Source organism: Dermacentor andersoni, chromosome 11 (assembly GCF_023375885.2).
Source record: "Dermacentor andersoni chromosome 11, qqDerAnde1_hic_scaffold, whole genome shotgun sequence".
Lineage (NCBI taxonomy): Eukaryota > Metazoa > Arthropoda > Arachnida > Ixodida > Ixodidae > Dermacentor > Dermacentor andersoni.
Window position 1 is genome coordinate 113954195 of NC_092824.1, and position 22088 is coordinate 113976282.

A 22088-nucleotide genomic window follows, 5' to 3' on the forward strand; every position below is an offset into this window, starting at 1 on the left:
AGCAGGGCGTGAACTCGAAGATCTTCCAGGCGCAATCACGAGGGTCACATGCAAGCCCGTACAAGTTGTGCCACGTTGCGCAGTTAGCACCGTGGTGCGAAAAATTAGTGCATTCACTTCTCTCTTTCTCTATGGCGCGTCGCACAGGCAGTCACAACTGGGCCTGGCCTCAGAGATCTCCCCGGCGCAATCTGGCGGGGTCACGCCCAGGCTGTGCATTCACTGCATTCAGTGTATGTAAATTGAAGCCATCGATTTCACTAGGCACATCCACTTGGAACAGATTTTGAAACTAGTACCAGTTCTGAATAAGCAGTCAAAGTTCCAGTAAAAATGTACTGTTGTACCAGTCAAATTTTAACAACACTTGTTTATGTATTGAAGCTCAATAATTACCAGAACACCAATGCATTTTGTTGCAGACTGAGTATGCACGTATAAAAACTGGTGTCATCATCAGAATTTCTTCCTAGTGGGTATGACTTTAGATGTCACCTGCTACATTTCATAAATTGCAGCACGTGCCATAAAATTAGTTCAAATGTTATGTCACAAAAATTTGCAAGTTAGCCGAATATTTACTTTGAATTCTTGGGCTAATATTGCTTACTTCAAAAGAGTAATCTAGCTCAGCAAGTAGAATAGTGCTATGCGCCACGGGTGATATTTAAAAATTCTGTTAATGAAATAAAAACCCCACATAGGAAAGTGTGGACTGTACAAGAGCACTCAATCTGTAACAATCTACAGTAAATCAAAAATGTTTCTTGGCCATATCAGCACCTAACAAATATATGTATGCTTAAAATAAATACCAGATATAAGTTACTCTAGTGTTAAATGATGGTGTTATAACAAGGCTCAAATCTACATTCATTATGTAAAATGTACCCCACATGAACTCTAAAGGTAGAGGAGTACTAGTTGTTTTGCACTTATTTTCAGCATAACAATTCCCAACATACAAGATTAAGGAAGGACAAACATTCAACTTTAAGCATTCGGATTTTCATTTGACTATTACAAAGGTACAGGACTTGCAGACTTGCACATGCAGAGCTAGTGCAAAAGGCCATCTGCTTCATATACCACACCCGTGGTTCAGAAAGAGTGGCCACCCTGTATACGCAATGCCTTACGACCTCGAGCGTACCAGAATCTTGGAAGAATGTTAACAATCCTAATCCATAAGAAAGGGGACGCCAAATACTTGAAAAATTATAGGCCGATCAGCTTACTGTCCGTTGCCTAAAAAGTATTTACTAAGGTAATCGCAAATAGAATCGGGAACACCTTAGACTTCTGTCAACCAAAGGACCAGGCAGGATTCCGTAAAGGCTACTCAACAATAGACCATATTCACACTATCAGTCAGGTAATAGAGAAATGTGCGGAGTATAACCAACCCTTGTACTATATAGCTTTCATTGATTACGAGAAAGTGAGTGTTTGATTCAGTCGAAACCTCGGCAGTCATGGATGCATTATGGAATTGGGGTGTAGATGAGCCGTATGTAAAAGTACTGAAATATATCTATAGCGGCTCCACAGGCACCGTAGTCCTCCAAAAGAAAGCAACAAAATCCCGATAAAGTTAGGCATCAGGAGGGAGATACAATCTCTCCAATTCTATTCACAACGTGTTTACAAGAGGTATTCAGATACCTGGATTGGGAAGAATTGTGGATAAGAGTTAATGGAGAATACATTAGTAACTTGCGCTTCGCAGGTAATATTGCCTTGCTTAGTAACTCAGGGGACCAATTGCAATGCATGCTCACTGACCTGGAGAGGCAAAGCAGAAGGGTGGGTCTAAAAATTAATCTGCAGAAAACTAAAGTAATGCTTAACAGTCTCGGAAGAGAACAGCAATTTACAATAGGTAGCGAGGCACTGGAAGTGGTAAGGGAATACATCTACTTAGGGCAGGCAGTGACCGCGGATCCGGATCATGAAACAAATAATCAGAAGAATAAGAATGGGCTGGGGTGCGTTTGGCAGGCATTCTCAGATCATGAACAGCAGGTTGCCATTATCCCTCAAGAGAAAAGTGTATAACAGCTGTGTCTTACCATTACTCGCCTACGGGGCAGAAACCTGGAGGCTTAAAAAAAGGGTTCTACTTAAATTGAGGACGACGCAATGAGCTATGGAAAGAAGAATGATCGGTGTAACGTTAAGGGATAAGAAAAGAGCAGATTGGGTGAGGGAACAAACACGAGTTAATGACATCTTAGTTGAAATCAAGAAAAAGAAATGGGCATGGGCAGGACATGTAATGAGGAGGGAAGATAACCAATGGTCATTAAGGGTTACGGACTGGATTCCAAGGGAAGGGAAGCGTAGCAGGGGACAGCAGAAGGTTAGGTGGGCGGATTAGATTAAGAAGTTTGCAGGGGCAACATGGCCACAACTAGTAAATAACCGGGGTAGTTGGAGAAGTATGGGAGAGGCCTTTGCCCTGCAGTGGGCGTAGCCAGGCTGATGATGATGACACTCCTTGCCCAGTTTGTGGGTAAGCCAATCATTGAGCATTAACTATGCACCAGTAAGTTGCCTCGGATCTGCATCCTCTCAAGTTCACCCTGCAAATTGTGTCCATCATGCACATTCGTAATAGTCACTTTCAACTGACAATATGAAGCAGATTAAATTTATTCCGCGCATCTTCATTCTTGCCTCTGTCCTGTACAGCAAGTTCTCTGCTAAAAATTGATATGCATGTAGGCCTGGTTAAAGTGGGGCTAAGAATGAGACGTGCAACCCAGTCATGCAATAACTTGTTTATTAAAAACCAGCACTCGGTCTCGAGGATTTGGCAGACGCTTCATCTTAGTGGCAACAGAAAAAAAAGGGGAGGAGGGGGGCGCTCAAACATCTCTCGATGCTAATAAAGAAATATTTTGCTCACTTTTCTTCGTCTTTCTGGAATGATAACAAACAAACAACTTTGCTGACTAGACTGCATGGGTGGCGCTCGTAGGGAGAAAGTACTGCCAGTAGTGCCTCGATCAGCCGTCGGAACAAGCATTGCACTGTCGATTCCCGTTAGCAACATGGCACGCTGGCAAGCTAGCAAACATGTGTCATCACTATGAACATGCCATCAACTCTCACGCAGCTTCACTCGACTGATATGCATGGAGCAATGCAGGCACACCTGACAATAAGCACTGCATTAAGAGGAAGCATTACCTCACAAACTCCTATTCAATGCACAAGAACAGCAAAATCGTCTTGCTTGGCATTTAATACAGCAAATTTGATGAGGCTTGTTGCATTTAAAAGAGAAGGAGTTTTAAAACCTAGCAACTGTAGAAAGCAGATCATCGATTCAGGCTGTGAATCTCCGAACAAAAATTACTGAAAATCAGAAAACTAAGAAATTAAGGCATTAAGCATACAACTCGTAAAAATGATATCCCAATTATGTAAACTACAACTTTTCGTACATATAAAGTGGACAAAATTGCGAATTAGACACTGCTCTCAACCATAGCAATATCATTTGCAAGTTCATTGTAAAGAATGTGCTGATTTCATATAAGTTGTGAACTAATATGTCACTTTTGCCTTCTTCAGAATAACAGATGCAGTTTATAGACTTGTGGTACCTGTTTCTGGTACACCACAGGTTAAATTTGTTTTCCAATACTTTATTTTTGGCAATAGCTTAGAAAAAATTAGAAACCATGAACCAAAATTCTGCTTGCTACATCTGGTAGAATTAAATATTGTCTCTTATATACAATTAACTTTATTCAAATTTAATCTAAGCATTGCTGCATTCTACACGGATTTGCATGTGAAAATCAGAGGGTCCTGAGCTAAAGCTTCCTCTTAACTTTTTTGCACTAAAATTAAAAAGACAAAAAGAAAACGCTGCTCAGCACAACTGCACTGCATGATGGGAAAGAATAAAAAAAAGTATAGCAAAGAAAATAGTAAATAAACATCAGATGAAACAAGCATGGTCAGCTTAAAAATTAAAAAAAGAATAACGTAAAACACCTGAACTAAAAGAGTTCTCACTGGATATCCTGATATTATTTACAAAAGCAGCAGTAATAAACAGGAACTCAAAAACAAAAGGCTCGGTCGTAACTTGGTAGAAGCTGATACGAACAGCCATGAAACGAAACAATATCTTGGCCTCAAGCTGCAGATAGAATGGATCGCTTGGTCGTTTAAGTCCCGGAGGCTAGAATCACTAGAGAGCATGCATGGGCGTTTGGAAGGTAAAGGGGGGGGGGTGTCAAAATATAGACGCTCTTCAAGCGCACATTTGTTCGTGGTGGTCTAGGTTATGTTGACAGAGGTCTACTTGACAGTCAAACCCTGGAAACCGTGCGCAACCAACTGGGACTGCTGGAACTCCCTTCGCCCGTCTTCTCCTGAAAAAGCGCAGAATGGCAAAACAATCATTCATTCAGTAACACAACATATTTACAGGCATTACAGTGGGAAAGTAGTACATAAGGGCAGCACATAGCATCAAGTGTATCTGTGCACCATGCCGAAGGAACAGTAGGTGCGAGAAAAGTATGAACTATAACAAAAAATAAGCAAAATAAACAGTAAGCAAGCAAGAATGTAAGCACACTTAATCTATTGATAAACACACACCAGCATAGTAGAAAAGAATTTATATGTTTTTAAGGACCAAGGGTGAACAACCAAGGACGAGAGAAAGAAGAAACAAACAGAAGTGCTACTTTCAACTTTCTTCTTTCAACTACTGTTGCTTGTTAAGCAAGCAATCATTCTTAGGTGCTCGGTCCTCATAAAAATGAGCTGACCATCGCCTACCGAATGAGAATAGTGCTTCTTTGGCTTGTTGTCGCACTTTGGCCACTTCATCAGCATATGAGAGGTGCACCAACTCCTCCATGTACTCCTGAGCCTGCAAAAGAGCCAACAATTTTAGTCAAGATTAGCAAGAGCATAACTTATTTGTCCAGCTACCTGTAGTGATTACTGCACTACTCTGCATCTGTCTGCCCTTTACATCGCTTGCTTCAAGAATGACTTCAACTGTTTGACAATATTGCCACCACAGTAGACGCAACAACTGTGATATTTGCTACAATAGTACACACAGTTTAATGTGTCAAGAACAAAAAAAAAATCTCCCCACAGGCTTGTGGAAGTCCATGGCACAATTGGCGCCTGTTTACACCCTTCCGTATACTTGTGCATTTCATAGTAAACCTGTTATGTATCAGCCATCACAACACAAAGAATGACAAGTGCTTAAAGTATGCAAAAACCCTGTAAAGAGTTTATAAAGGGTAAAGGGTTACTTAGGCCATCAATATTAAAAAATTTGTTAAACACTGCAAAATTTTTAAAAAATGAAGTAGTAATTTTTCAACTGCAACTTGTTAACTTAACAATATCACAATTATGTAAACTGTACCCTTTACGGCTTCCAAAGTGGACAAAACTGAGGTATTATTTGCCACTGTGAAATTGGCATGCTTGTATAGCTTTCGCAACACCTTCGTAAACAGTGCAACAACTGCACATAAACTGTAAACATGCCCATCACCCACTGTCGTTGCTCAGTGGCTTCAGTGCTGCGCTGCAGAGAACAAGGTCGCGGGATCAAGTCCTGGCCACAGTGGCCACGTTGCAATGGTGGCGAAGCGCAAAAAAGCCACTGCGGTTTTGGCAGGTGAAACCCCATGATGTAGTTAAATTTAATTTCTTCTAACATGCTTATCAAATTTGTCTGTTTTAGATGCTTGAACAGATTCAATTTACTGAACTGCAATGCCCGATTTTTGATGCGCAGCTATGAATTTGTAAACTTATGCCTCAATTCTTCTTTAATCTTCCAAATTTTGGCAATTGTAAAAAAACACCTTGAAATCTTGAATGGAAATTCAGTTTCCCAAAATCGGTAGAAATCAGCTTTCTCTCTTATACACAACGAACTCAGATTGGTCAAGAGTTTATTTAATGAGAGCATTAATGCATTTCACATGCATATTCATATTTGAAGAGAAATTGGAGTTGGCCCCAAGATAAGGTATTCTCTTAGCATATTAATCAGATTTCTTCCTTTTTCAAGCATGCACTATGTGTACTGACACTTACAACCAAAAAGTTCAAGACTATCAATTCAACTGGAGGTAAAAGCCTGTGACAGGCGTTGCAGTAGAGTTCGGCTACCACTCGGTGCTAAGCTTTGCACTAACACTTCTTTTTGTTGTGCTAGTTGGCCAGGCATTGCAAGTACATAGAGCTCGAGCAAGGAACAAGATGGCGCACTATCCTTCCTCTGTCTCCATCTGCTTGCTCTGCACGTATTCGCAACATTGCACTTTGTCCATGTATCTTGTATTTCTGTCCATGCATCAATCTTTCCTGCGCAGTTCCTTACATTATGATCTAAAATACCATCATCACTTGAGTTCAGCAGTCCATTAGTTTGTAGTGGCGCTGCCATCGGCAGCAGTGCTTCCGGCTGAAGATGAAAGCGACGACAAGGAGTGCGAGTTTAGAACATTCCAGGCTCAGAGTGCTGAGCTGACATGTCCATTGGGCTCTCTTGCCTCAGAGGGATCTTAAAATAAATGTGGTCATGGCTGCGTCGCTGCCGACCCCTACAAGCTCAGCTAAGCTTTCTTTGTTTTTTTTTTTTTTGTTTTTTTTTTTTGCCACAGTGGCAATGCCTCTCTATAACACACCAATTCTGTTGCTATAATTTGTGGAAAATTGATTGCAGTATTTCTATAACCTAACCTAACGTAAATCTTGCTGAGTGTGTACAAGTTTTCTATTCTCAAAACAAGTTTGGCAGATGAATTTACTACGGATGTGCGAATATTCGTAAATTTTGAATATTATCGAATATTATATATTCAATATTCGTATTCAATTTAAAAACTAGGCATTCGACAATTTTCGAATATTCGATTGGATACGAACATTCGAAACAAATCGAATATATTGCTGGCTGTGCGGGAGCATACATGGTTCTTAGCATTTATTTCCATCTAATCTAAGAAAGTCTCTGGTGTTGTGCTGAATGTTGCGATAATTTCATGCTGCTGGCGAAATTTCACCTGTAAAACATGCTTAGCCACTGGACATCTAAACTTTGCAGAAAAGCCAGCCCCTCAGTATCAAGGGGCACGGGTTTGCCAACAGAGAGGGTGCACTCTTTCGCAGGTTCCACCCCCAATGCTGAGCTTATTGCTTGACAGCAAATACGATGAGTGACGGCTGGTACAGAGTCAAATGCCTCCGAGTTTACGGGAAATTGATGCGGCATAATAAGGCACAGGTTGGCGAGAACAGAGAACCAGTGGAAATTAGTCTATTTTCCAAAGCTAACATGAGCTAAATACACAATCTTTTAGCATGACGGCTTACTAGTTAATTTTTTTTACCGATGACAACATGATTGCAATGTTCCAACATGTTAAAATTAGCCAATTTGCTAGCAAATGCATGTGCATATCATCATTTGACATTCGATTCTATATTTGATGCTAAGTATTCATATTCTATTTCTATACGAAAATTTTGATATTGGCGCACCCCTAGAATTTACATGTTACTTACTTGTAGAAAAGACAGGGCCCTGCAGCACCCTTGCCTGGTGAGCGCAGCATCAGCTTCCAACCCTTCGACCAGCAGTACACAGATCTGCAACGAGATGCACAGACTTGCAAGAAACCAGAAGTTGTTATAGCAACACTTCTACTACGTACACATATGAGTGATGCTTACCTGAGCCTTGGAAGTGACTTTCACTGCTGTCTTCAGGTATTGTTCTGAAAGGAAGCAACAAAACTACCATGTGTGGTACATTCCCCCAAATGGAAAAAGATTATTCAGTCTGAGGCGAAGGGACTTGATTTCGAGGTTTCTTTTTTATATATATCCCTGACCTTCCAGCTGCTATTTGTAGTAAAGCAAGCGGAGATTGGCGAGATTTTATTTTTTTATGCATTTGCATTAGGAGTGTCAAAGTGAAAAAAAGTATATGTATAAAGTGTTTCCATTTGTTTGCATCTCTTCACAAGAATGCTGAATGACTTACAAATTAAAAAAGCTCTGCACAGATTTTTCGGGGAATCGGACCAGTGCTTGTACTTGCTCAAACCGAGTGCTCTAATTACTATGGCATGCCTGCCTTTGGCTGCATTCAACCTTTATAAGCTTTGAAATAGCCTGAATCTGCCTGTTCCTCGCTGAGTAAGTGTAGTGAAGTACTGTTCTTGACTGGATGTGCTGGCTTCTATGAGAAACATCATTCTTTGCACATTGTCAAGTATGCATTGCCAAGCACCGCATGTTAGTTGATCGATTTGCTCACTGTCATAACCCCAAGCTGCAAGTACGAGCTCGCCCTTGGACCAGAGAATGGAGGGCCATTGCCAGCACCTTTGCATAACGGCATATCATTGTGCAATCGAATCTCAGTATAACAAAGCCGCAACTACCATGAAAATATCTTTATAAATATATTTGCTGCAAGTGTTTACTGTACATACTCAAATAAGAGCCGCACTCATCTAAGAGCCACACCCCCTAACTTGGCAGCCCAAAATCTTGCATGACCCAGTGTTGTGCGCTATCTGCAAGATTTTCCTTCGTTTAGTCCAGTTTGTGTTTTGCTAGAGCCATGCGCCATTACTTCTTTGTGTTGGTAACTTTCACAGCTGCATAATATGACTGCCTGTTATGGGAAGAAAATGGCTAAGCACATACGAGGCATTTATAATGCTGTGGATAGCACTGAGGATGACTACCTCTTTGAAGATGCTGATGAACCTCATCTGAGCTGCAGCAACTGCAATAGTAATGAAGACTGCTAACAAGTGCATCTGCAAACAGATTCTAGATAGCATGCCTTTACTATCACAGAAATAACATGTTTTTCGAATATGTCGCCCGAGAATTGAATTGCAAGTGGCCTATTTGTGTACAAGCCGCACCCTGAAAAAATAAGAAATGAAAGTATGGCTCTTACGCGAGTATATACACAGTTCATCAGACACTGATAGAGGCAAGAAACATTTTACATTTACTTTGTTAGATCTTATAACTAGTTACATTAAGGTTTGACAACAGCAATTTCAGTTCAGAGTAGCAAGAAAGAATGAGCATTGTGCTTCTATTTCTTTCAGTACCCTCATCTCCAAGGGCCACATTTAACCTCTATTGAAATTACATATCAAGTAAAGCTAAGTAGAATTGATAACTGAAGCTTACCACTGCAGGAAACTGGGAAAACCTAGAACTGCTCTCAGAAACCACACAGTGAGAAATGATATCAGGCTCACCAGCTAGATTGGAGAGCTGTCGATCTCCACAGACCAGAATTTGGGAAATGGCAAACACCAGCTCCCGGGTAGGCACTACATTCTTCAGTGCCGACAGTGTCCTCTTCACGATGGGTAGCTCCCGCGAGGATAGAGAATCAAGGACCTTCACTGCAATGTTGAACATGAATGACAGATGTACACTCACAGGCAATCTTAACACATGCGGGGATTACAAGTACAAGAAGGATCAGTAAAACTATTGCAGTAGTGATACCTTGATTAGCGATATTTATTCGCACAAGTGCACTGCATACAATGCAAGCCATGAAAGAATGTGGGTCAACAAAATTTAACTGTTTATGCAAATTTGGTAGTACTACCCAGTCCATTTTTGTTGTTCTGCCATGATGTGAACAATTTATTAAGTATCTAGCACAGTTTGCAAATTTCATGATAAGGTCAATTAATCAAACATGCTTTGTTCCTTGGTACAGTAAAACTTCATTCCTGCGTAGTTCAGTAGAACAAGCATTCCTGCGCTGAACCTAAAAAAAAGTTCACCTTTACGAGAGTGTTTCATAAACAATGTCTTGGTACAAACATTAGATAAGAAGTGAGCACAGGTTATGTCAAGCAAAAATGAAAGCACACTGTCAACATTTTAAATCTTTATGTTCAGAAAAATTGTGCAGCAACCATCAATGACCATCGTCAATGAACTAATGAAAGAGAAAGCCAGTGAAACAGCTGGCGAGCAAATGTCAGCGAGAGCGAAAGAGCAAGAGAAAGAACGAATGTTTTTTGTCGAGTCCGACCACCGACCATTGACAGCTGACCAACCACAAAAACGGCTAAAAGAGCCAAAGAAAGGTATTCGCTTTAAAAAAAATTCACCGGCAGTAATGATACTCCCTAACGCGAAATTTGAGCACAGTTCTATACATGTTTGCATTTCGTGATATACTGAGGCAAAGAAATTGAGAGAAACAAGTAGCAGAGTCAGCAGTGACCGAAAATCTGATCTGCAAATCAAGTGCGTCGGCTTTTATACGTAACTTGTTGAAGGTTCCAGAGTAATCACTGGTGCCACATGGTTTCCAGAAAGTACTACACAATTCGCATTGTGCAATCAGATTACAAAACAATTGCAAACCATGACAATCGAAACAAGCATGAACGAGACCAAGCCAAGCAAACCAAACAAGCGCGAGCAAGAGCTGACGCGAGCATACGATAGTATGAAACGAGTGGTCTGGTGGAGACCAGATATGAGTACGCATTGAGCGGTTGGGTGGGTCCGCATGACAAGTTTCCTACATGCATGTCACTAAAGGGGCAACTCTCATTAGTCTCTGCTGTTCACGGTTCACGTCTTTCATCTGTCGCTCCACATTAACTCTATCTTTTCTTGTGCTCGCTCGCTCAGCTACGCCACCGATGCTGATGCTCGCTGCAGGAACGGGCACCTATGAGCTGCACTCTAAAATTTGGGCACACGTAAAAGCATGGTTCCACTGCTTTCCTATGCTTAGTAGTTTCAGCTCACTCACCTTCATTGTTATTGCAAGTGCTAGTTTAACTAGCGTACTGCTGTCATTACTGCTGCGATTCTCACTGTCATTTTTGTCCCATGACAAGCAGCACTAACTTATATTCAATTCCATCAACTTGCACGTAAGCCACACATATTGCACTCAGTGATAGACAACAGCCAACATTATCTCATGGTCACAGCACCCCACACGTCACTGTGGTGTCGCAACATGTCACAAGTACTTACGCTCAGCTTCCAACTGCTCCACGTGATCCATGAACAGTGTGCTGCCCAGCTGGGCAAAGTACGTCTGGAATTGCAGCACTGTCACCAGCATGTCAGGCTCCAGCCTTGCGATATCCAGCATTTTCTGAAGTACCACCATCACCACTGGAACAGGGATGTACAAAGTGAGTAACCACGGCTTTAATTACGTCAAGAAGGCCCACAAAAATGTACTTGCCCACATGCACACCCAAATAAGCACAGACATTCTCTGGCTATGACCACGTCCAGCATTCAGAATTTTCACAAGACTGAACTGAGGCTACTGTGTACAAGCTTGCAATGTAATGAGAAAAGATTGTGTTTGGAATGAGCATTCCTGGAGAATGTAGGTGTGATAGCCAAAGCCAGTTATAGGGTGAGAACTTCATTCTGGGTGAGAGGGTGTGTTTAAGATGGTGTTTTTTCTGGGGATTTTTTCTGGGGATTATGATGGCCATCTAGCTCATAACCTCTCTCTTTTAGGAAACTGTAGTTATAAGGACTAGAATGACTATGTTGGTGAGGGTTTTGACCCTGCAACACCCACCTAGTTGGCTATGCCCTTGACCACGGCTCACCAGAGAAGACAGATATGGTTCAACCACTTTATGAAGTACGACATGAACGAAATGAAGCAACGACAAAAACTGATGATGCAAAGGAAACCAGCTAAGCATATCTGCAGCGAGATGTCAAAAGAAGAAAATCTTGAAAGTTAGAAAATGCTATTGTAAGTAATAACCAAATGCAGCATTCACTGCTAATGAAAGAAAGAACTTGCCTCTTTCAGAAATGGCGCCGTTGTTCAGGCGGGACCTGACAAGTCGGGCCAGTGGGTCACGCAGCCTTGCCAAGGTTGTCACTAGGCCATCGTTGGTGCCCATTTGACACCAAAGGTGACCAATGTCATCCTCTTCAACCAGTTGAGATCCTGAGAAACAGGACCACAAATCTGTTGTCAACTTTGTTGACAGAAGCAATTAAATAATATAACAGAATTCACGCAGGCAGTATGAGTACTATCAATTCAAAGCACCTAAAAATTTAATACACTTTCAATAGCCTGGAGGAGGAGGAAAGAACTTTATTGTGTGCCCTGCGAGTTGGTGGGGAGGGCCAAAGGCCCCGCCTAGGTGACGGCCAGGAGTTCGTGGGTCCTGGCGGCATCCTCGGCCCGCTGGACAGCCCATAGTTGATCCTCGAGGGCGGGGCTGAGCAGCGCGGTTTCCCAGCGCGTGCGAAGGCTGCTGCTAGAGGCCACGTTTTCTTTATTGTTATTTATCCCTCGGCATTCCCATAATATATGCTCCAGAGTGGCTCTGGATTCACATGTTTTGCATTTGTCCGTAGGATATACATCCGGATATATGATGTGCGAGAGCGCAGGATTCGGATACGTCCTAGTTTGTAACTGCCGCCATGCGACAGACTGCTTTTTTGTCAATGTTGCATGAGGTCGCGGGAATATGCGCCTCTGTAACCTATAATGTTTCGTAATGTCATTATATGTTGCCATTCTGTCCTCCCACTCCCACTCATTTACCGCACCGTCACGTCCGAAGGGTGTCGGGGCGTCACTTGCGACTGCGGCTCGGTCCGTAAGCCCTCGAGCCGCGTCGTGTGCCGCTTTGTTGTTGCCGTCCTCCGCGAGGGTGGAGGGTAAAAACAATTTACACGCAAGTAGGTAAGAGCAGTTTGTGGGGCTTCTTGGAAAAATGCATTTCAATCTGGTTCTGATATTCCCAACATGCAATTCTGGAATTCTTGCGAGGATTTCCAGAGATTATGAACAACCTTATTTTTTATACCAAAGTATCCACTGGGGTCAAAAGTGAGTAAGTTATAATCTAGTTAAGATTGTAAGGGAGAAATGTGATTGCATAAGACCATGTAATGTGTACAGCACAGATAGCCAGTGGTGTAACGGAATATAAGAACATGTACCAAGGCAAGGTAAAACGCAGTTGAGATAGCAAAAAATTTGACGGTGTTAGATTAGCAAATATTGGGTATAGGCTAGGTTCGTTTCATGCAGCAAAGAAGCATTTTCAGATCGGGGAGGAGGAGGAAAGAAAGAGAATGCAGGGACGTTAACCAGAAATGCGTCTAGTTGGCTACCCTACGCTGAAGAGAGAGAGAGATTCATTATGCTAGAAAAGCTGAGATGTCGGCCTGAATCAATGTGCTGACCTACTGAGCATTGGGGAAGGGAGACAGCAGTAAAAAAGAGAGGAGGAGATGATGATGAGGGTGAAGATGACAGTGAGTGAACTTGAACAGCAAACACTCCTCAAAGTCTAAAATCTCGATGGCTCTAGTGCAAGAATTTAATTAAAGCCTTTGCAACATCATCGCAACAAGAATCCAGCCAAGGTCCCAATAGGACCTCTTCAGACAATGGTTGATTGGTATACTTGAGCAAATTTACCAGTGATTGTCTTTGCACAACATAATGTGGGAAAATGCACAAGACACATTCTATTGTCTCGAGTCCCTCACAATCCTCGCAGTTCAGGCTGTCTACACAGCCAATAGGGTGTTGGTATCGCTGAGCGAATGCCACACCTAGCCGTAACCTGTGAAGCAAGCTTCCATAACGAATACATTGCTGCGCTAAGAGAAAAATGAAGGCTTAGGAAGAAACATAGGAAATGATAGGTCTTTTTAATAACTTCTACTGATCTTGGGCGGTAATTTAACTTGTATGTTTGTGTCGAGTCCGAAAAAGTTGATGACGGTGAGTCAGCAGCACCCAGTATGTTCTAAGTATATCGTACAATAGTGTATACACTAGAGCATTAGTGTCCAGTCGAGAAAACGGGATGGACAATTGCGTGGCATTATTGTGGGTCATCCATGCCTCTTTATCAGCCAGCTGATTTTCATATAAGCCGCAGTGCCCTGGAATCCAATGAAGTGCCATACAATGGCCAGTTCTCAGGGTGAGATTGTATAATTCCACCACATTTTGAGCAACAAGATAATAAGGCCCTTGTTTAAAGGCAGAATCAATCAGTACTGGTTTCGTGTCACAACATGTAGTCCATACTTGAGGCGGCTGATTCTATATAAAACAAACTGCTTCGTGGATGGCTACAATCTCTGCAGCCCTTGATGTAGCTTGGTGGTCGAGTCAGAAGCGCTTACAAATCACTAAATTTAGTATTATGGATGCCGTTGTTGAAGTAGTTAGAGGCACTGATCCGTCAGTTTATATCTGCATAAAAGCAGCATATTTTGTAGACATATGGAATAGGGCAAATTGCCTAAGACCACATGAGGGTATACACGACACGACTTTTTATTAACTCCCAGAATGGAGAGGTGCACCACAGGTCTTGATAAAAGTTATGCTGGTACACTACCTACTTTGGCCGGAGCAAAAGCTGATAAAATGGCACTTTCATGAAGAGAGATGGAGAAAAAGAGCTCTCTGGATGTGAAATGTGAATTGCTGAAAGCGGATGACGTTTGTGATCGGTCAACAGTTGAGGATACACTCTTAGAGGTTCGTAAAAACGGTAAACATCTAATGGGCAGACGCCTACTTCAGCAATCGTGCCCTTGGTTGGAGTGTAGCGTGGCAGACCTAGACATACTCGCAATGCTTGAGCTTGTAAGCTCTCCAAGATATGCAGGCAGGAAGGGCAAATATTTGTCATGATCAGCAAGCTGTATTGTGGGTAGCCTACTAAAACTGCCTTATACAATTGGAGCTTGCACATGTGCGCAGAAGGCACCACTAAGTCAGACGTTGACACAGGCCAGTCGCCCGCAAGACTTGCATCTGCAGTAGACTTAGCTGCAGAAATTGCATCACTAAGTCTGCAACTATCATTAGATAAATTAGTGAAAACAAAGAGACGCCTTCCCTTATTAACACCTCATCTTAGTCATGCTAAGATCATTGTTTTGAGCAACAGTTATTTCTACATAGGATTCTCATGAGAAACACATAGGTGAAGAATAGTGACTCACAAAGTGAATATAGCTCACTGCCAGTGTTCAGTTATTCAAGTTATTCAGGAAGGGAGTGTATACCACACAGTACTGATAGATCCATCTTCTCACCATAGAGCTGCCTCCTATCCTCAGCAAATCTATTTGCCACACGCAACAGCTTGTACAGAAGCCGAGACTGGTGCTGAAGTTTCTCTATCGATGTCCTCTCCCGACACCGGAGAGGTCCAAAGGTGCCCAAACTCTGCAAAATAGAGCCAGGCACATGACGATTTTAGTTTCAGTGCATGCCATCATTACTCTCTATAAACATAGTGCATTCATAACAGGCATAACCTAACCTGATCATAAGGTGGCACCTTGGTTACTTTAGATGAACCTGATAATGCACGAGCACCTTCACATACCTGTGCTTATGCTATGAAACCTTTACATGAAGATCATCCTTGAATAAAAAAGGAATATGCATGCTTACCTTCAAGTTAGACACTGATTTGTTACAGGGGTGAGAAGAAAACAGCCTAATCTCTTATTAGTTGACTTCATGACACACAACTCTTTCTCCTTGAAATTCAACAGTATGAAACACCATGGCAAAGAATAAAACGGAACAAGACTATACTCTTAATACGACACTATACTATACTCTTTCATTTGCAGAGTTGGAACTTGAAATGTGAGGATGTATTATAATAGAACCTCGTTATAGTGAAGTCACATCCAACCTGAAGATATCTTCGTTATACTTGATATTCATCATAAACATATTTGTTAGACACCTATATCTGTGTGGCACCTTTTAGATTTACTTTGTTATATTCAATATTTCTTTTATATCCCTGTTGTCTTAAAGGTCGGGTTACTGCTTTGCAGTTATTTTGTGATTAGAACAGGCTGCCACCCATTTAAGCTTTTATTTAGCTCCAGTACCGAAATGTCTGCATGCAAATCTTGATTCAGAGAAAAGCTTCAGGGAGAAGTATTGAAAATGAATCTACCAACCTCAACTAGACGAATGCAGTAGCGACAATGCACAGCGATGATGCAGTCCAGCTGATCTGAGCCGGTGGAGACTGTGACTGGGCTCGGGGTGGATCCGCTGCTGATCGGACTCTTGCGGTCCTTGAGCAGCGCAACACCGGAGTCAGCCGTTCCACCATTCTTGGTCTCCCGGATCTTGTAAGGACTTTGCCTAATAGGACTGCAAAAACAGTATTCTCAACGATTTCTGCTAGAACACGATACAAACATGTGCATTTTGAAAACAGCAGGAGATGTATTTGATTTGATAAATGAAGTTTAACATCCGAAAGCAACATAGATTTTATGAGGGATGTTTCAGTGGAGGGCACCAAGATTAACTTCGATCATATGTGGGGCTCATTGTTTTGTAACAAAAGTGCAGCCCTTAAGGGGCCCTGAAGCAGTTTTTTGACTAATCACAGAATGGCTTCACTATTTAAAGGCTGTCGCCTCACGAATTTCTTTACCACAAAGATTTTTCGTATCCTTCAAGTATAAGCAGAGTTAGACGCATTTATTGCACTAATGAGCTGCTTTTTCCTTTGTCTCCACGAGAGCGCTGGAAGCAAGGCCCCGCCCAAAAGTTGAGAGCCTAGACCTGGCAAGAGGGCTCATCGCAGCATACCACGGTGGCTGCGGTATCACTGCTATGCAGCACACAGCTGCTATCTTGGAGGTCGCTTGCAGCAGATGCAGCTATGCGTGACTGTCGTGTGAAGACCGGCAGTGCAAAAATTAAATGCTTTTTCCATCTTTCCGACATCGCAGGCATGTATATTTTTCATTTGTTTTACTGAAAATTAGCCATAATGGTATTACTGAGAATGTTTGCGTGATCAGAGTCAGTCAATAGTTGTTGGTTGGCTTCGCTGCTTGTGATGTAGCTGCACAACAACATTGTGAAGGTGAGAGCCAGTGATTTTCACTCTGTTTTGCTGCATGTTGTGCAATAGTATTTGGCTCGCATGTTCACAGGAGCCTCTTGTACTATGTTCAACAAGACTTTCAGCACCCCTTTAACGACAAGAGAAACTAAGATACCTAGGCACAGATATGGCACTGTATGTGTACTGCCTACTTTCCCCATGTGTTGCTGTGGTCTTGCCCCCATAATATAGCCCATTGGGTTTGTCTTGTTTGTGTTAAAAAAACACAGCCTTTATTGCTTTCAACTAGTTCAAACTGGTTGAAGTCGAGTTTTCGAACACCAACTGGATGGACCCAATAGGCTTCTTTAATTGGGTTGAATGCCGCCCGCGTGCAGACCAACCATAGGGCCTTTGAATGTGCGACGATGTATGATCACTAATTAACAAAGCTACTCTAATGGAGTCTACATCCTGCTGATGTCAGTGTTCTGTAAAGCCAGCTATTATTTCTTAGTTTAGTTTGCCCCAAGGCACAGGAAAGTAAAGGCAATGAACATGCCCTCAACCATTTAAATGCTAAAATGTTCATTTAACAACAAGCTAGAACAACTACTGCAGTAACAATGTGAACATGGCCCGAGTTGTCCCGATGTGGAATGGCACATTAGCTATGACATGCATGTAAGGGTTTGACCCGTTCCTCTGTCTGCTCACTTGTGCTGTAGCAGCACAGTAACACACCTGCTCTCAGAAGACTCAGTTTCTTCACTGTCGAGGAAGTCGAAGCAGCCAAGGGCACTCTCAACAGAGATGCTCACATTTGAGCCCGTGGATCCGCGTCGGTGATGGCTTCGTTTCTGAAAGTTTGAAACCCATGCCATAAGGTTAGAGAACTGAAGAAAAATCAGTTTCATTGTTAAAGACCCAGTCAGCCATGACTTTATAATACAGTTAGTCAGAAACTTGGTAGCGGCAAATGAATGGGAAGAAGTAAGAGCAAAGGACAAGAAATAAGGACTGGATTAATCAATATTTAGCATGCTTTGTGCTCATGCTTTGCAGGGAGAAGATCCAATTGGAGGAATTAGCTGGAACGTGTAATTTCTAGCCCGTGTGCACCACTTTGGGCCATTGTGTCTTGAACAAACTCCGGATTGCCAATGGATCGGTGACAACGTTCACAAATTCACACAGTTTTGTATGTATGTTAGCAGGGTGAATGTCGGCTGATTTTTTTAGGTATCAAAGATACTGTGTGAATCTACGACAGCTTTATCGTGTGTGAGGAGCGACATGCTCCATACTGACTTCAAACACCTAAGATTTTTAATATGCATCAAAATTTCATGGTACAGTTCTTTTCCAATATTCTCATCCCAGCAGAATGCAATAATTGTGACCAGGAATATTGCAGCCCATGACAAGAACGGTGCTTTAAGTTAGCGGTATGCATTTACATTGCAATGTTACATCCCTCTTACATGCCGGGGGAAGATTGCACAGCAAGTCCACACATCTATAGTCAGGCCTTTCAGAAATGCTGTCTTACCTTAAGGAAAAGTTCATGAACAACGTAGGCTGGCATGAAAATGAATGCCAGGTTTTCATAAAAAGCTATGAAGAGAGCTCCTTAATGACGGTGGTCCTCTCGGTTTATTGCAGAAAGTGGCAGGAGAAGACAGAGGTCAACAGCGAGAGAAGAAACAAAGCAACAACAACAGAAACAACAACAGCTAACGGCAGATGCCAACAAATTGAACAGAAAGATGCGCTCCATGCTACGCAGCAGTACAAGAAAGAATTGCTTGAGGTAGAAAAAGCAGACAAAAGAGAGAAAGAACGTTCAGGACATTAGTCCACATGACATGTTCCCAGGTGGACAAACAGCACATTATAAGTTTTGCGACAGTTACAGTCAAACTGATGCTTGTGATGCTACAGTTGTTCTGTAGCATGATGAGACAGCAGTGAGACGTCATGACATGACAAGATGGCAGTGATATGTCATGTTACGACATCTGTACAAGATGAACATAGCATCTTACTGCTGCATACACTGCAGTTCACTTGAGGTCATATACTATATATAATGCTGCACATACTGTACTAAAACCATGGCCAATGCAACACAGAAGTTTATAGATTTCTCAGCATTAGAGATTGCAAAATTAATGCGAGCAACGAAGCACACTGAACTGTAAAATTACTCAGTAAAAACGATTTCATAAACTGCATGTGTAATGTAGCAAAATGGTAACACAAAGATAAACAACATTGAATGAAAAAGACAAGCTATGTCTTAATGCAAACATTAGGGTACAGCAAAAAATAAGCTTCATTGGTCTCTGCGCACCTCATACGTTAAAAGCGCATACACAAGTAGTGTGCTCAAAAGGCCCAGTATATTATTAGGCTAGACAAAAAAAACTTCAAGCTTATTACACACAGTTTCTAATAGTACTGAAACACCCGTAAAGCTGACTCGTTCTGTGTAAGAAGACAGCAAGTTGCTCTGAAGTCCAACTATGAGACGTCAGCAAAGCAACACTAACTGCACAAATCAGTGTAATGGCACATCAACAACATGAGCATATGAAACATGGCTACCCTAGCAATACAAAGCTTCACACTTAAGCTGGTAGACAAGTAATAGTTCAAGTGAGTAAAATACAGTGAACTCTGGATAAACGAAACTAGCTTATACAGAAATGCCAGATAAATGGATCAATCATATCAACTTTGGTAGTCTGACCATAGGGTCAATGCTGACTAACTTTGATTATGTAGAACCCATATGCTTGTAAGCTCCGATTAAATAGAAGTTTAGTCGGAATCGCCACCTGCAGCATCGGCATATGGAACAGCAAAAGTAATAATAAAGAAAATGCAATTCATTAGGCAGTTGCGTGAAAGTTTATGCAAACTAAAGATATTGAAGTCATGCCGGTGTTTCCATCATGAGGATTTCACTATAATGATCCCTCAGCTGAAAGAAAGCACTACAGAGTAGCTAGAATCTTGCAGTCATGCTCCCACTACTGCTTTGTTCACACTGCTAGGAATAAAAGACATCAGATGATGCTCTTGTTACCTGGTTTGAAGAGATGGTTGGAAGTACATAATCGGTGAAATTCCTGGTGCAGACAATGAGTCTATTGATGAAGGTATAGATATTACTATTCCAGTACGCATTACTGTTTCGGACATGATGGTAAGAGTTTCAGTTGAAAGTCTGCACGGCTATCTTGAATGCGAGGACTGCGCAGAGTTATTGGGAATATTTTTGCACATAAACAAAACAATGTCCAAGAGAAGCTACAATATTAAATGAAGAGCACAGTAAAGCTTTTTTTTCACCACGCTAATATCAGAACACTGACGCTTTTTGATTAAATCGATTCTTAGCAACTTTTGTGCCCTTCACTTAAATGAAACTTTGGATAAACATGACACATTTTTCTGTCCCTTTGAGTCCTGTTCAAGTAGTCTACCATAACTCAGCACTGTTTAATACAGCAACACAAGAAGGTGCCATCAACAAAGTGATTGTTATCCATTCCTGCACTGGCAATAAGGATAAAACAAAGTTAATAGTATTGATGTCTCTTAATGTGAAGCCTTTGAGTTGCATTGTGCTTGATACTTACATGAATATTGCTAAGAAGCCACAGAAGCAGAGGTAGCAATTATGCCAAACATCGAAATACATATCCATGGCACAGGGCAGAGAACATTGGCAGCACCTGTCCTGTAGCCTCATAACATTAATGAACTATGAAGACACAACAAAATAGCCTGGAAGCAATCAACTACTTTTGGGGATGCCACTTTAAGGGTATGTCTATTGTCTAAATATTCAGCAGAAGTATGGCAAGAAGAATGGCAGGCCTCGTACCGGCATTATGTTTTTGTCACTTGGTTCTCAAGAGCATTGGAGAGGTTCCCACCACATCCAGAGAGGCATCATGATGTATGTTGCACCATAAAAATGATAAAGTGCCCTGAATGCGAGTGAATAGTAACAATGCCCAACGGCGAGATTAAAATAGTACTGGCACATTTTCAGCCTGCCAAGTGTCATGCTCTTATGCGAAACAAGAGTGTGGTAAAGTTTGTAAAACTTGAAAAATGCATGTCAGTATGCCTTTAAGAAATGGAGAGGTCCCGGGCTGATGACAATTGTTTGTTCCATTCCCTCCCCGCACATCCTTGTGTCTTGTTCTCTAGAGGGCCTCCCCATTCAAGAAGGCTGTGCACTTCAGAAGTGAAGCATCGTGGCCGTGCAGTTTCTCACCCGAAGCATGCGATCCAGCTCGGCTATGCTCTGTTCGAGTGAGTGAAGCTCGGGGTAGTGGCCCTGGATGTCTTCGAGGCAGGAGCTCAGGCCCTGAACGGCTTCGCGCAGTGGTGACGGCGCCGACGAAGGTGGAGACACATTCCCACCCGATTCAGCCAAGTCAAGGCTGCTGCAGCAGTCAGAGCCACTGTCGCCACCCATGCTCGACCACCTGGAGTTCACAGCGAAAGTTAAGTTCAAACCACTTTGAATTACACAAAAAGTTGACTTCGCACATAACATGTGCAAGACAGTGCTAGTTTCACGACACTGCGAAATAGCCTTCACTGTAACCTCTTTGATTCTCATGCTTGTGTCACTGAGATACCAGGTAGCCTTAGAAAAGTGCAGGCACTGAGGACTTGTAGCAGAATACTGAAACAGACTTGAGCAACAGTGCCGGTGGTGACATCTGGTGACTGACGATTCCAAACTGTATTCCACTTATAAGCTGGTATAAATCTGTTGGAAATGGCATATATCACCACAGCTTTCTGTATCGCCTTCTTTTTAGCACTGGGAAGTAGCAGAAACACAACAGAAACAGTTTAATAAAAGGGAAAGAATTGGCCTAAAGCTGAATTTCCTGCGGAACTCATTTGCTTACGAGAACTTTGAGAAGAGCATCAATAATTCTTGCCACCAGCACTGCAAGTGACAATAAGCAGCGCTAAAAATATGTGTTATATCCATAAGTTGTTCACAATAGCACCATTGTCACAGACAGATGCACTGTCAAAGTAAAACATAATAAACCTGCTGAAAGTACAGCCTTTGTTGAAGAAAATGGAGCCATTTCATGCATGACTGCACAT

At 42.0% G+C, this 22088-nt stretch overlaps 1 protein-coding gene across 4 annotated transcripts in view; it reads right to left on the reverse strand.

The window, feature by feature from the left end:
* Positions 1–2768: 2768 nt before the first annotated feature.
* LOC126539527 (rho family-interacting cell polarization regulator 2-like) overlaps positions 2769–22088 on the reverse strand; it is a 137856-nt gene continuing 118536 nt past the window's right edge. For all 4 annotated transcript variants that reach the window (XM_055075450.2, XM_055075451.2, XM_050186400.3 and 1 more), the window contains 11 exons: positions 21232–21445; positions 17679–17794; positions 16048–16246; positions 15157–15289; positions 11867–12016; positions 11065–11208; positions 9303–9452; positions 7744–7787; positions 7576–7659; positions 4810–4903; positions 2769–4394 (listed from right to left, as the gene is read on the reverse strand). In XM_055075450.2, coding sequence (XP_054931425.1) covers positions 4321–4394; positions 4810–4903; positions 7576–7659; positions 7744–7787; positions 9303–9452; positions 11065–11208; positions 11867–12016; positions 15157–15289; positions 16048–16246; positions 17679–17794; positions 21232–21445 — 1402 coding nt within the window. In that variant the 3' untranslated portion in view covers positions 2769–4320. The remainder of the gene's footprint in view (positions 4395–4809; positions 4904–7575; positions 7660–7743; positions 7788–9302; positions 9453–11064; positions 11209–11866; positions 12017–15156; positions 15290–16047; positions 16247–17678; positions 17795–21231; positions 21446–22088) is intronic.